The sequence below is a fragment of the Rhinopithecus bieti genome, unplaced genomic scaffold (assembly GCF_001698545.2).
Source record: "Rhinopithecus bieti isolate Rb0 unplaced genomic scaffold, ASM169854v2 scaffold_21531, whole genome shotgun sequence".
NCBI classification, from domain to species: Eukaryota; Metazoa; Chordata; class Mammalia; order Primates; family Cercopithecidae; genus Rhinopithecus; species Rhinopithecus bieti.
In genome coordinates this window covers 624,502-640,259 of record NW_016810386.1, presented here as the reverse complement: position 1 = coordinate 640,259, position 15,758 = coordinate 624,502, and the positions used below count along the sequence as shown (strand labels likewise).

The 15,758-nt window shown below is 43.1% G+C and overlaps 1 protein-coding gene across 1 annotated transcript in view; it reads right to left on the bottom strand.

Annotated features, from left to right (window-relative positions):
• The window catches only part of FAM186A (family with sequence similarity 186 member A), a 70,924-nt gene that overhangs the window by 22,044 nt on the left and 33,122 nt on the right, over positions 1-15,758 (bottom strand). The window contains exons 2-6 of the mRNA XM_017891736.1: positions 14,170-14,389; positions 11,802-11,972; positions 6,475-7,292; positions 5,881-6,283; positions 2,414-5,765 (exon numbers count right to left, since the gene is read on the bottom strand). Coding sequence (XP_017747225.1) covers positions 2,414-5,765; positions 5,881-6,283; positions 6,475-7,292; positions 11,802-11,972; positions 14,170-14,389 — 4,964 coding nt within the window. The remainder of the gene's footprint in view (positions 1-2,413; positions 5,766-5,880; positions 6,284-6,474; positions 7,293-11,801; positions 11,973-14,169; positions 14,390-15,758) is intronic.

Below are 15,758 nucleotides of genomic sequence, written 5' to 3'. Positions count from 1 at the left end.
ATGGCAACAACCTCCTACATAATCTGCCATCTCTCTTTGTTTTTATGTTTGTTTGGTTGGTTGGTTTTTTTATTTTGTTTTTGTTTGTTTGTTTTTTTTTTTTTGAGACGAAGGCACAGTCTTGCCTCACTGCAACCTCTGCCTCCCAGGTTCAAGCAATTCTTCTGCCTCAGCCTCCTGAGTAGCTGGGACTACATGTGTGTGCCACCATGCCTGGTAATTTTCTTTTTTTCTTTTTTTTTTTTTAGATGGAGTCTCGCCCCGTTGCCCAGACTGGAGTGCAATGGTGCGATCTCAGCTCACTGCAACCTCCGCCTCCTGTGTTCAAACGATTCTCTTGCCTCAGCCTCCTGAGTAGCTAGGATTACAGGCACCCACCACCACGTCCAGCTAATTTTTGTATTTTTAGTAGAGACGGCATTTCACCATGTTAGCCAGGCTGATTTTTTGTTTTGTTTTGTTTTTTTAAATAGAGATGAGGTTTCACTGTGTTGGCTAGGGTGGTCTCAAACTCCTGACCTCAAATGACCCACCTGCCTTGGCCTCCCAAAGTGCTGGGATTATAGGCATCAGCCACTGCACCCTGCCTGTATTTACTTGTATTTTTTTATTTTTCTTTTTTGTGTATTTTTTATTTTTTATTTTTTCCTGAGATGGAGTCTTGCTCTGCCCCCCTGGCTGGAGTTCAGTGGCTCAATCATGGCTTACTGCAACCTCTGCCTCCTGGGTTCAAGCAATTCTTTTGCCCCAGCCTCCCAAGTAGCTAGGATTCCAGACACGTATCACCATGACTGACTAATTTTCGTATTTTTAGTAGAGACTGGGTTTTACCGTGTTAGCCAGGATGGTCTCGATCTCCTGGCCTCGTGATCTGCCTGCCTCGGCCTCCCAAAGTGCTGGGATTACAGATGTGAGCCTTTTTTTTTTCATTAAAAAAATTTTTCGTGGGTACACAGTAGGTATATATTTTGGGGGTACAGGAGGTGTTTTGATACAGGCATGCAATGTATAATAATCATATCAGGGTAAATGGGGTATCCATTGCCTCAAGCATTTATCCTTTGTGTTACAAACAATCCAATAATCCAATTACATTCTTTGTTATTTTTAAATGTACAATTACATTATTATTGACTATAGTCACCCCGTTGTGCTTTCAATTGCTAGATCTTATTCATTCTATTTTTTTGTATCCATTAACCATCTCTACTTTCCCCCCACCCCCACTACCCTTTCTAGCCTCTGGTAACCATCCTTCTCTTTTTTTTTCCTGAGACTGGGTCTCACTCTGTCACCCAGGCTGGAGTGCAGTGGCGCGATCTTGGTTTACTGCAGTCTCGAACTCCTGGGGCTTGAGTGATCCTCCAAGCTGAGCTTCCTGAGTAACTGGGACTACAGGCATGCACCATCATGCCCAGCTAATTTTTTGTATTTTTTTGTAGAGACAGGGTCTCAATTTGTTGTCCAGGCTAGTCTCAAACTCCTGGGCTCAAGTGATCCTCTCCCCTCAGCCTTCCAAAATGCTGGGATTACAGGTGTGAGTCACTGCACCTGTCCCATCCTTCTACTCTTTATGTCCATTAGTTCAATTGTTTTAATTTTTAGCTACCACAAATAAGTGAGAACATGTGAAGTTTGTATTTCTGTGCCCTGCTTATTTCACTTAACATAATGACCTCTAGTTCCATCCATGTTGTTGCAAATGGCAGGATCTCTTTTTATTATTATTATTATTTTATTTTGAGGCAGAATCTGACTCTCTCATTCAGGCTGGAGTGCAGTGGCACGATCAGCTCATTGCAACCTCCACCTCCTGGGTTCAAGTGATTCTCCTGCCCCAGCCTCCCAAGTAATCCTGGGATTACAGGTGCACGCAACCATGACTGTCTAATTTTTGTATTTTTTTGCAGAGATAGGATTTCACCATGTTGGCCAGGCTGGTCTTGAACTTCTGGCCTCAAATGATCCACCTGCCTCAGCCTCCCAAAATGCTGGGATTACAGGCATGAGCCACCATCCCTGGTCTCACTCTTTTTTATGCCATCTCCCATTTTAAAAATCATACATTTCTGGTGAACCAAAAATGATGAAAGAAATTCAGAATAAGTGGAAAGCATCTCTAAACTTTTGAAGCTGGTATTTTGGAGACCAACCATGATCCACAAAATATACTTGGCTTCTCTACTGGAGATATATATAGATGAAATGGATCATGTTATATGTCATTTCTTATTTTCCAAAAAATATATCTCTTTTTGCTGTCTTAAACAGGCTTCCTTCTCATAGACCTTATATAAGACAGTCTTTTAGAACATATGGTCTGACAAATATGAATATACTTCTGGGACAATGACAGAAAATATTTGCAATCAGAACTAAACCAGAAAACTAGACATATAATAATTGTATCTACCTGGCATACTGGATCAGCCTGTAGGCAGTGTACTTGCGGAATAGGTATCCCAACTGAACCGAGTCTGTATGAAGTATCTCAATTATGAGAGTCCTAGCCATTGTGTGCAGCTGTGAAGGGAGTCCACAAGTTTTTATAGCCTGATTTAATAGTATCAGGTTCTTCTTCTGAGCTTCCACATCAACAAAATACCTCTTTTCTTCAAGTTCTTGAGGAGAGGAAGGGGGCACCATTATTTTGGGTTTCTTGGTACCTGAAACTGAACTCAGTATCCAGGGCTTGTCTATAGGAGGGAATCGGGATTTCTGGTACCATTCCAAAGGTGAAATCTGTGATGTTTTGAGTAGAGTAGTGAGAGAAGATAGTGATGTAGGCTTCATGAGAGTGGGAAGGGCCCCTTCACCAGTGTAAGGGGTTTGGGATACTGGGGTCCTGTATTTGGTGAGATGGGACTGAAATGTTCTAAATGATTCCATAGCAAAAGGATCTCGAAGTATCTGGGTTTCTTCGGAAGTGTCAGAGGCCTCCGGCATTTGGAACTTCTTAGTGGTGAAAGGAACTTGAGCTACCTTGAAAGCTGGAGCACGAGGATGGATCAGTGCTGATTTAGATGTCAGAGAAGAAATAATTGCCAATCTTTGCTTAGCAACAGAAGGGGACCAACCTTTCTGGGGCTTTCCAGGGGTTGGGGGAGGCCAGAGTGTGGGAGGATGTCTAGAGGTGGGAGGGATCCATAATGAAGAAGCTCGCCCAGGAAGGGTCCATGGTGCCAGATGCTGCCCAGAGGTAGAAGGAGCCTGCAGACAGGGAGATTGTTCAGCAGTGGCAGGAGGCTGGAATTCCTGGAGCTGCTCAGAGAAGGTTAAGGGTCCAGATTCCAGGAGGTCCCCAGGGATGGCAGAGGCTTCAGGAACTAAGTGCTGCCCAGGAGAAAGAGGAGCCCAGAGACTTGGAATCTGTCCAGAAGCGGGTGGGACTCCAGCTACAAGACGCTGCCTGGGGGCAAGAGGGGCGTTTGACATCTGAGGTGGCGGAGGAGTCAGAGAGGCCCTAGTTACGAAAAGCTCCCTAGAGCTAAAGGCCTCCAGTTCAAAGGGCTGCCCTGGAGTGGGAGGGGCCCCAGATATTCGCAGCTGCCCAGGGGTGGGAGGGGCCTGTGGTGCCGGGAACTGCGCAGAAGTGGATTGACCTCCATATACCAGGGTCTGTCCAGAGGAATGAAGAGTCTGTGGTGCCCCAAGCTTCCCAGGCTCAGAAAGAATCCCCATTTCTAGGGGCTTCCCAGGGGCAAAGGGGCCTTGGTTGAGGGGAACCGTTGATATCTGCAATATAGAGGACTTCTCAGCAGTAGGAACTGATGATGCCAGGGACAGCCTAAGGCTTGGAGACAATCTTGATATGATGGATTGCCCAGTGGGGAGAGAAGCCTTCGGTTTCTGAAATGGTTTATGGGACCACTGGACTTCCTTAAGGGTGAGGGGCGATCCCAAGGTATGGGCTTTATCTAAGGTGAGAGGAACCCCTAACTTCGATAACTGTTCTTGAGCCTGTTCTAAGTTGATAGGGGACTCCAAAACCTGGGTTTGCTCAGGAGTAAGAGTGACAGCTGACACCCAGGCATTTACTGGGGTGATGGGGATTCCCAGTGCCTGGGCCTGCTGAGGGGTGAGAGTGATCCCCTGAGCCTGGGCCTGCTGAGGGGTGAGAAGGATCCCCAATTCCTGAGCCTGCTGAGGGGTGAGAGGGATCCCCTGAGCCTGGGCCTGCTGAGGGGTGAGAGGGATCCCCAATTCCTGGGCCTGCTGAGGGGTGGGAGTGATCCCCTGAGCCTGGGCCTGCTGAGGGGTGAGAGGGATCCCCTGAGCCTGGGCCTGCTGAGGGGTGAGAGGGATCCCCAATTCCTGAGCCTGCTGAGGGGTGAGAGGGATCCCCAATTCCTGAGCCTGCTGAGGGGTGAGAGGGATCCCCTGAGCCTGGGCCTGCTGAGGGGTGAGAGGGATCCCCAGGGCCTGAGCCTGCTGAGGGGTGAGAGGGATCCCCAATTCCTGAGCCTGCTGAGGGGTGAGAGGGATCCCCTGAGCCTGGGCCTGCTGAGGGGTGAGAGGGATCCCCAATTCCTGAGCCTGCTGAGGGGTGAGAGGGATCCCCAGGGCCTGAGCCTGCTGAGGGGTGAGAGTGATTCCCTGAGCCTGGGCCTGCTGAGGGGTGAGAGGGATCCCCACTTCCTGGGCCTGCTGAGGTGTGAGATGAATGCATTTAGTGAGAGGCTGTCCAGAAGTAGGAAGAGCTCCAGGCGAGGAGGGCTGTGGGGAGTGGGGAGGTGTGATTGATACGGGCTCCTTTTCATCAGGAAGATTCTCTAATGTCTTCAGATTCCCATGAAACTCTTTTCCTTCATATAACCACTGTACATCTTTCAATACACTCTTCCACCTGGGAGATAATGTCACTGGAGTTTGGATGACCAGTTTTTCTAGCTCTTTAGGTTGTGTTTCCTTCATCTGCATCTGATCCTTTGTTTTGGTCTGCCTTTCGAGGTCCTCCAGCCCTCTCTCTGGCTTCTGCTTTTCCTTCCCTTTCTCCCTTCTCATGTTTGGCCCCAGATGTTTCACTTCCTTCTCAATCTGCCTCATCTGTCCATTCTCCTTTTCCAAGAACAACCCTTGTGCTTTCATTTTTTGGGTCCCTTCTTCCAGTCGCTGCAGACCTGACTTTGGAAGCTCTTCTTCCTCCTGTCCTCTTTGCTTTTGCTTCTCCTCTTGCTCAGCCTGCTTTGGAGTTGTCTGTTTTTGCTCTTTCTTCCACATCTCTTCTTTCTGCCACTGTTTCTGTTTCTGTTGTTCTTGCTTTCCCTCCTTCATCTGGAGCTGTGCCTTTTTCTCTTCCCAATTCTCACTTATCTTCTCATAGTGCTCCTTCAAAAGATTTCTTTCTTCCAGGAACTGCTGTTTGAGACTCATGCCAGACATTTGTTCTTGACCCTCTTGCAAATATTGCTCCCACCTTTGTTTTTCCATCTCCCTGTGGTCTTTCTGTACTGCTGAGACTGTTGGAATATCTCTTTCACTTTCTATTTCAGCCAAGATCGTTTGCATTAAATTGTTAATTACTGGATCTGTGCTCTCATGTGAGAGGAAGGTACTGCTTTCAGACTTTGCACTAATTGGTGACTTCTGAAAATGCAATCCTGGCATAAATGAGACTACCTTTTTTTGTTTTATAGGTTTCTGTCCAACTCGTTCTTCCTTTTTTATCTCTTTGTATTTTCTCAAGATTTTAGTCACAGTTTCAGCCACTTTTTGGAAATATTCCTCCATTTTGCCTTTACAATTCCTAGTTTTCAGCTTCTGCTCTTTTTAATAACGCCTCTTCTTTCGGAACAGTCTTTTTGTCAAAAGGCTTTCCCGTGTTATCAATTTTCTGTTTTAGGAAAGCCATTATGGCTTTCTGAAATTCTTCAAGGTTACTCTGTTCACTTTCGCCATCTGGACTTTCTAGAACTCTAGTAGATTCTGAAGTCTCTTTAGCCACTCTTGAGAGTGATTTAACAGGTTGATGAGACTTGACTTGTTTGGTCAACACTTCATTCTCTTCGGTTGTTTCTTCTTTGCTTGTGGTAGTTCCTGAAGAGATATGGTGTTTCTTTCCTTTTATTTTTACTTTCTGTGGCTCAGCGGTATCATCAAATTGGATCATATTGAGTGGCTCCACTAGGCTGCTAATTTCACCTTCGCGCTCTTTGTCCAACGACTCAGTGGTGGGTTCCACTTTAAACTCTGCTGCAGTCGGGCGTTTGTCAAATGGAGATTCACGTTTGACTTTCCTAAATTGCTCCAACATCATACTTGTTCCACTTTTGCCACCTTGACTCTTTGTTTCAGTTAAAAGAGATGTTTTCTTTTTGCTTCAGTGGGTGACTTTGATTTGTCTTCAGGAAAGGATTTCATTTCTTTTCTTTTCTTTTTCAGTGCTTGTAACTCATAGTATTGACTAGGTTTGGCCTCTGAGACTTTCTGTCCACCTTTATTATCCCTCAGATTTGGTCCAGAGGTCTCAGATACATGTGTGCCTTTTGTGTGCTTTCTTTTCCATGACTGATACTCGTCAGTCTCATCTTCCTGATAGACATCACCTTCCTTCAGTGATACGTTATCTTTAGTGCTATCTTCAGAAATATCTTCAGAAGCAACAGGTTGCTGTTGCAGTTCAGTTAAATCTGGAGTTCTTTCAGCTTGGGCTGTATATGAAATACTGGACTCCCATTTTATCCCAGAGTCCTTGGTCTCTTTTCTTTGGACTTCATCTACAATATTTTCAAGTTCCTTGTCTAAAATATTGTCCATATTGTCCTCAGTATCACCAACTTTGATAATGGCCCTAGATGACTGTGGAGAAGGTCCAGGTAACACTTTCAAGGTTGATGATGTGGACAATATTGCATATACTTGTTCTGTAACAATTTTGGATCGAATAAGTTGTTCACATTTTTCTTCTGCGTCATGAAGTTTCTGCTGAAGCATTTCATTTTCATTACTGAGATCTTGTATTACCTTCAGAGAGAGCTCCTTTTCTGCTTCACTTGTCTCATGTACACACACAGTGGAACTTTGGAAGGTAACACCTTTTAATTCATCATTTAGCATACTCAAAGCTTTAGAAAGATTTACTATTGTTGATGATATATATTTAATAGCATTGTTTTCCAACGTACTGAACATTGTGGTGCCTATGAGTTCCTGTAGCATACCTTGGATTTCTGAAACCTTTGTATTTGTTGCAAATTGATCACTAATCATCTGATCTGGTCTTAAAGCATGGGCTGTTGAAGGTCGTTTTATAACTTTTTCTTTCCAAGATTTCCATAGAGTACCTCTAGATACTGAAGAAAAAAACATAAAACAATGAGATTGCATTTTTTTCTTTTGCATTGTGTTCTATCTATGTTTAAACCTAAGGAATTTAGCCTAGATTAACTATAACTAATTAAATATAAGATAAAGATTAATTTGAAAACTTTAGCTCTAAAATAAACGTATTATTTCTAAAGGAATGACTCTTTTCACACAATCACCTAGAACTTTTTCTTTCTTTTTTGTTGAGAGGGGATCTCCTTATTTCTCAGGCTGGAGTGCAGTGGCATGATTACTGCAGGCTCAACTTCCTGGGCTCAAACAATCCTCCCACCTCAGCCTCCCTGACTGAGTTGCTGGTGTTACAGGTGCAAGCCACAGCACCTGGCAATCACCTAGAACTTCTACCTCCAGAGTTTAGGACATGAATTCAGCTGTGACCTCTACTTAATTTTAGTTACAAGTTTGGGGTTAGATATAATGTATCTAAGACAAGGCCAGGGCTTGGTGGTTCACACCCGTAATCCCAGCACTTTGGGAGGCCGGGGCAGGCAGATCACCTGAGGTCAGAAGTTCAAGACCAGCCTGGCCAACATGGTGAAACCCTGTCTCTACTAAAAATATAAATATTAGCCAGGCGTGGTGGTGCGTGCCTGCAATCCCAGCCACTCAAGAGGCTGAGGCAGGAGAATCGCTTGAACCCAGGAGGCAGAGGTTGCAGTGAGCCAAGATTGTGCCACTGCACTCAAGCCTGGGTGAGAGAGTGAGACTCCGTCTCAAAATACATACATACATACATACATATGTATGTACGTACATAAAATAAAAGATGTACTTCAAGACAAAACTTTTCTCTGGCTTTGGTTATTCTAGTGCTTTCCATTTTTCTCAGATTCGTGTCTCTCTTTTCTCTTTTTTCTGAATCAAAGCTAGCCTTGGTTCTTTCAAAAGTTGTCATAAATCAACAGATAAAAAAGACACACATTTGGCCAGGCGCAATGGCTCATGCCTGTAATCCAAGCACTTTGGGAGGCCAAGGCAGGCGGATCACTTGAGGCCAGGAGTTCGTGATCAGCCTGGCCAACGTGGTGAAAGCCTGTCTCTACTAAAAATACAAAAATTAGCCAGGCGTGGTGGCAGGTGCCTGTAGTCTCAGCTACTTGGGAGGCTGAGGCAGGAGAATCGCTTGAACCTGGGAAGCAGAGGTTGTGGTGAGCCGAGATCACACCACTGCACTTCAGCCTGGGCAACAGAGTGAGACTCTGTCTGAAAAAACAAAAAAAAAAAAAAAAAAGAAAGAAAAAGACACACATTTGAAAAGATTTGTGGAATGGCTGAGTGAGAAAATCAGCAATCTTTTTTTTCCCAAAAGCAAAGATAAAACCAGGCAAAACTGCCAAAACAACCATTTTAAGACTTTGAAATTGACCAAAGGTATACAACACATTGAGAAGCATTTATTCACGAAAAGCTACTGAACCTCAGTAACAAACAGTGAAAGTTTGCAAACTTGGAGTTGCGTCCATCCTCAACCACCAGATCCATGGCCTGGAACTTCTACCAGAGTGAGGCAGGCTGTGAGGACTGACAACTCTACTGCCTACGGGGATGATTTGACTTGAGCAAAGCCTGGAAAAACCCATGCCTAGTGGCATCGTCGGCTGAGGCAGAAGAATCGCTTGAACCAAAGAGGTAGACGTTGCAGTGAGCTGAGATCACGCCACTGCATCCAGCCTGGGTGACAGAGTGAGACTGTCTCAAAAATAAATAAATAAATAAATAAATAAATAAATAAATAAATAAATAAATAAATAAATAAAAATCGTACAAAGTATGCTTCCCAATTGCAATGGAATCTACATATATGTAAGGATTATATACAATGTCATACTAGTTCTCTTATTGAACCCTGAGTGATACGAGTTCTTAGTACAATACTAAAATCATGATTCATAAAAAAAAATTGATACATTTATTGGATTTCATCAAAATTAAACATTTTTAGGCTTCAAAAACACCATAAGAAAATGAAAAGACAAGTCATAGGCAGGGAGAAAATATTTGCAAATCACTTTTCTGATAAAGGACTTATATCCAGCCAGGTGTGGTGACTCATGCCTATAATCCCAGAACTTGGGGAGGCTGAGGCAGGAGGATCATTTGAGCTCAGGAGTTTGAGACTAGCCTGCACAATACGATGAGACTCTGTCTCTACAAAAAGTTTCTGAAAATTGGCTGGGTGTGGTAGCACACACCTGTAGTCCCAGCTACTCAGGAGACTGAGGCAGGAGGATCCCTTGAGCCCAGGAACTCCAGGCGGCAATGTACTATTATTGTACCAATGCACCCCAGCTTGGGCAACAGAGCAAGACCCTATCAAAAAGAAAAAAAAAAAAACACCTATATCCAGAAGCTACAAAGAAACGTTAAAACTCCACTGGGCATGGTGGCTCATGCCTGTAATCCCAGCACTTTGGGAGGCCGAGGAGGGTGGATCACAAGGTCAGGAGTTCAAGACCAGCCTGGCCAAGATGGTGAAACTCCATCTCTTCTAAAAATACAAAAATCAGCCAGGTGTGGTGGCATGCGCCTGTAATCCCAGCTCTTGGGAGGCTGAGGCAGGAGAATCACTTGAACCGGGGAGGTGGAGGTTGTAGTGAGCTGAGATCACGCCACTGCACTCCAGCCTGGGCGACAGAGTGAGACTCCATCTCAAAAACAAAAAGAAATGTTAAAACTCAATTTTAAAAATGGGCAAGTATTTGAATAGATATTTCACCAAAAAATATATGGAAATGTCTTAATAAGTATGTGAAACACGCTCAGCATCATTTGCCATTAGGAAAATGCAAACTAAAACCACAGTGAGATACCACTTCACATGTACTAGGATGGCCATAATAAAAAAACAGACAGACAGAGGCCGGGTACCTGTAATCTCAGCACTTTGGGAGGCAGAGGTGGGTGGATCACCTGAGGTCAGGAGTTTGAGACCAGCCTGACCAACATGGAGAAACCCCATCTCCACTAAATATACAAAATTAGCAGGGCATGGTGGCATATGCTTGTAATCCCAGCTACTCAGAAGGCTGAGTCAGGAGAATCGCTTGAACCCAGGAGGCGGAAGTTACAGCGAGCTGAGATTGTGCCATTGCACTCCAGCTTGGGCAACAAGAGTGCAACTCCGTCAAAAAAAAAAAAAAAAAAAAAAAGACAATAACAAGTGTTGTTGAGGAAATGGAGAAATTGGAACCTGCATACATTGCTGATAAGAGTGTAAAATGGTACAGTCGCTTTGGTAAATAGTTATGAGTTTCTTTAAAGGTTAAACATAAACTTACCATATGTCCTAGCAATTTGATTCCTAGCTATCTACCCAAAATAAGTGGGTAAATAATGGCATTATTCATAAAAGCCCCAAAGTGGAAACAATTCAAATGTACATCAACTGGTGAATGGGTAAACAAAATGTGGTATATCCAAACATGTGTAAACTAACAATCAAAAGAAATTACCAACGTGTCCTATAACATGACTGAATTTCGAAAACATTATACTAGTTGAAAGAAAATAAACAGAAAATACCACATATAATATGATTCTGTTTGTGTGAAATATCCAGATAAAACAAATGTAGTATGAAAGAAAATACATCAGTGACTGTCTGGTGCTGCTGATGGGTATAAGGATTGACTATAAATTAGTATGAGGGATCTTTTTGGGATAATGGAAATGTTCTAAAATTAGATTGTTGGCTGGGTGCGGTGACTCACACCTGTAATCCCAGCACTTTGGGAGGCCAAGGCTGGTGGATTATTTGAGGTCAGGAGTTTGAAATCAGTCTGGCCAACATGGTAAAACCCCTGTCTCTACTAAAAATACAAAAAAATTAGCTAGGCATGGTGGCAGGTGCCTGTAATCCCAGCTAGTGCAGGGGCTGAGGTACGAGAATCGCTTGAACCCAAGAGGCGGAGGTGGCAGTGAGCCAAGATCTCAGCACTGCACTCCAGCCTGGGTGACAGAGTGAGACCCTGTCTCAAAAAAAAAGAAAATTAAAATTAATAAATAAATTTAAAATAAATAAAAATAAAATTAGATTGTGGTGATAACTGCATAACTCTGTAAATATACAGAAAATCATTTAATTGTATACTTAACATGCATGCAAATTATGCCTTAATAAAGCTGTTTTTTTTTTTTTGGCCAGGTGCAGTGGCTCATGCCTGTAATCCCAGCATTGTGGAAGGCCGAGTCAGGTGGATAACTTGAGGTCAGGAGTTTGACACTAGCCTGGCCAACATGGTGAAACCCTGTCTCTATTAAAATTCAAAAATTAGCCAGGCGTGGTGGTACATGTCTGTAGTTCCAGCTACTCTGGAGGTGGAGGCAGGAGAATCACTTGAAATCTGGAGGCAGAGGTTGCACTGAGCTGAGATCAGGCCACTGCACTCCAGCCTGAGTGATAGAGCGAGACTGTCTGGAAAAAAAAAAAATAAAACTCCATCTACTCCAACTCCAAAATCATAAAGCATGCTTACATATTTTTTTCTTTTGTTTCTTCTTTTCATCAAGGAAAGATGTACTAAATCTGCTTAGTATCTTGACATTTTTCTCAATAGCTTTTAACATGTCTGGTAACATCTCCATTTGTGCTATCCAGTGGTGGTGTTCATCAACATCCATTAGAGTCATCTCAGACAAAACGGCATCTTGAAGAGAGTAAAAAAAATATCGTTTTTATGCAGAAAAATAAATATCTATAGCTACATAGGCTTATAATATTGGGTAACTACTATATAGTAAATTGGGGAATATGGGTATCTCACACTTACTGCCATTCTGAGGTTTTTCTCTATGAAGAAATTAAAAAGGAAGAAACTTGGACTAGAAGGGCTAAACAGTAAGTCTTAGACATAAATACATTAATCAGGTTAAAAAGTGTCTGTTTGGTTTGGTACCTAAAATTGTGTGTGTGTGTGTGTGTGTGTGTGTGTGTGTGTTTTGTTTTGAGACAGAGTCTTGCTCTGTCCAGGCTGGAGTGCAGTGGCACTGTCTCAACTCACTGCAACCTCCGCCTCCTGGGTTCAAGCGATTCTCCTGTCTCAGCCTCCTGAGTAGCTGGGATTACCTGCATGTGCCACCATGCCCAGCTAATTTTTGTATTTTTAGTAAAGATGGGCTTTCACCATGTTGGCCAGGCTGGTCTTGAACTCCTGACCTCAGGTGATCCACCCACCTCAGCCTCCCAAAGTGCTGGGATTACAGGCATGAGCCCCCACACCCGGCCTATGTGTGTGTGTTTCAATATTGGAGATCTAAGCCCTAATTAACTCATTTGGCAAGTTATCCAGTGTTTTTGTGTGTTTTTTTTTTTGAAGACTGAGTCTCACTCTCACCCAGGTTGGAGTGCAGTGGCGCAATCTCAGCTCAGTACAACCTCTACCTCCCAGGTTCAAGTGATTCTCCTGCCTCAACCTCCCTATTAGCTGGGACCAGAGGCATGAGCCACCACGCCCAGCTAATTTTTGAATTTTTAGTAGAGATGGGGTTTCACCATGTTGGCCAGGCTGATCTCAAACTCCTGACCTGGGGTGATCCGCCAGCCTCCCAAAGTGCTGGGATTACCAGCATGAGCCACCGCACCCAGCCATTATCCAGTATTTATAACCCTCATTACATGAAATTTCTAGCAACAAAATAAAATTAATTCCCTTGTTTGGTATTCTTAGTTTATTCATTCTTTTTTTTTTTTTTTTTTTTTTTTGGAAATGGAGTCTCACTCTGTCACCCAGGCTGGAGTGCAGTGGCGCGACCTTGGCTCACTGCAACCTCGACCTCCCAGGTCCAAACAATTCTCCTGCCTCAACCTCCATAGTAGCTGGGAATACAGGCACATGCCGCCACACCCAGCTAATTTTTTGTATTTTAGTAGAGACGTGGTTTCACTGTGTTACCCAGGCTGGTCTCGAACTCCTGAGCTCAGGCAATCCGCCTGCCTCAGCCTCCCAGAGTGCTAGGATTACAGGCGTGAGCCACCGCACCTGACCAGTTTATTCATTGTTTCATTCAACCGGTGTCTACTCTGACGTGTGCTATTCTAGATGCTGTAGATACAACATTAAGTAAAACAAGTTCCTTGACTTCATACTGCTTACCTTCTGGTGAAAGGAGACAGAGAAAAGTTAATTATATAGATACTAATGCTATAGACAAAAATAAAGAAATGTAGGCCGGGCGCAGTGGTTCATGCCTGTAATCCCAGCACGTTGGGAGGCCAAGGCAGGTGGATCATTTGAGGTAAGAGTTCAAGACCAGCCTGGCCAACATGGTGAAACCCTGTCTCTACTAAAAATACAAAAATTAGCTGGGCATGGTGGTGCATGCCTCTGGTCCCAGCTACTAAGGAGGTTGAGGCAGGAGAATCGCTTGAGCCTGGGAGGCGGGAGTTGCAGTGAGCCGGGATCGCGCCATTGCACTCCAGTCTGGGTGACAGAGTGAGACCCTGTCTTGGGAAAAAAAAAAAGGTAAAGTGTAAGAAAAAGTGCCAGGTGGTAGGGAATGGGGATGGTAAGAGAACATCTCATTTTAAAGTGGAATTTAAGCAGGGAATGAGCCATGCGTCCATCTGGTGGAAGATGCTCCAGATAAGGGAATAGTATGCATAAAGACACTGCTAGCATGCTTTAAAAAAAAAACAAGGAGGCCAGCATAGCTGGCGCTTAGTGAACAAGTCTATATTTTTCCTATTTTATTCCTACTGGAATAGAGGATAACCATTCTCTGAATAACCTCGTTAGTCTTTTCTTCTTTAGTCTGATTAATCCTTCAAAATTTACTTATATATTCTCTTCTCTATCTTTTTCATTAACTTTATGGTTTTACTCTGAACTGCTTCTGTAAACTTACTCCATTCTTCCAACCAGACCAGAATGTTGGCAAGAGTCTTTTCTCTAATTTCAACAGTCTTAGCATAAGTAGCCATTTTCTCAAGAAAATTGGTTCTCTGTTTTTTCTTTTGTTCTGTAAGGGAGACATTCCTTTCAGAGGACGAGTTAAAAACAAGAGTATAGCGAGTCATTATCCGATGCACATTGTTCATTATTTCACTCAGCTGCATATCAATGTCCTGTAAGAATAAGAAGGGGGTATGTATTAATCCTCAGTTTGAAAAGAAGCTTTGGTCACCTTTCTTCTCAGAATGTCAGTGACAGTTAATTTAAAGCTATCCAATTATAGTCTTGCTAATTCTAGCTTTATTGTGAGTCTCAAATTTTCCCTCTTAAAAAAAAATCCTTTTTCTGCCCTCATCATCCTAGCAATGCTATGATATAATGGAAAGAGCACTGGGTTTGAAGCCATATCTGGATCTTAACTCTAGGTCTTTCATTAAAATGACTTTTAATAAATCACAGCATTTCTGAGCTTCCTCTGCAACCTCTGTAAAATAATGGAGATACTAAATACACAATTGATGTGAAGTGTATAAAATTTGTGAAAATGCTTTATAAACTGTAGCTGCTAAAAAAAAAAAAAGAAAAAGAAAAAGAAAAGAAAAGAAAGAAAGTAAAAGAAAACAGAAAAAAATGCAAGTTGCTTCTTTTTTCCTTTCTTACCTGGAAAACAGTTATCAGAATATGCCTCAAACATACTGTTCTTTCATTATCTCCTTTGCTCAAGAATCTTATCACTAATAAGCTTAGTACATTAAGTATATGGGGAAGAAAAAGAATTTTATCAGCAAATCTCTTTTCTTCATCACTCTATCCTAGAAATTTTTTATGGATGTAATTACTACCTCATATATGGCATTTGGAAATTTGTGAAATCATTTTTGGTTATCATAATAATTGTGAGGGTGGACTACTGGCATTTAGTAGAGAGGGTACTAAGGAATGCTAGCCCATCCTACAGTTCAACGGACAGTACCACACAATGAAGAACTGTCTCAAATCCTGTGTGTCTTTTGAATGTCTCACAGGACATTCATGTAGGAAAAAAAAATCTATTTATAATTATCCAAGCCTAAAACCAAATTCCTTTCAAAATCTAAACACAGACGAAGATCAGTGTCTCACACCTGTAATCCGTGTGCTTTGGGAGACCAAAGTGGGAGGATCTCTGGAGGCCATGCATTCAAAACCAGCCTCGGTGACAAAGTGAGATCCTGCCTCTGAAAAAAAAATTTTTTTTGACCAGTCATGGTGGCTCACGCCTGTAATCCCAGCACTCTGGGAGGCTGAGGTGGGTGGATCACTTGTGGTCAGGAGTTCAAGACCAGCCTGGCCAACATGGTGAAACCCCGTCTGTCCTAAAAATACAATAAATTAGCCGGGCATTGTGGAGGATGCCTGTAATTCCAGCTACTCGGGAAGCTGAGGCAGGAGAATGTCTTGAACCCAGGAGGTGAAGGTTGCAGTGAGCCAAGATCGCTGCACTGCTGCACTCCAGCCTGGGCAACAAGAGTGAAACTCCATCTCAAAAAAAAAAAAAAAAAA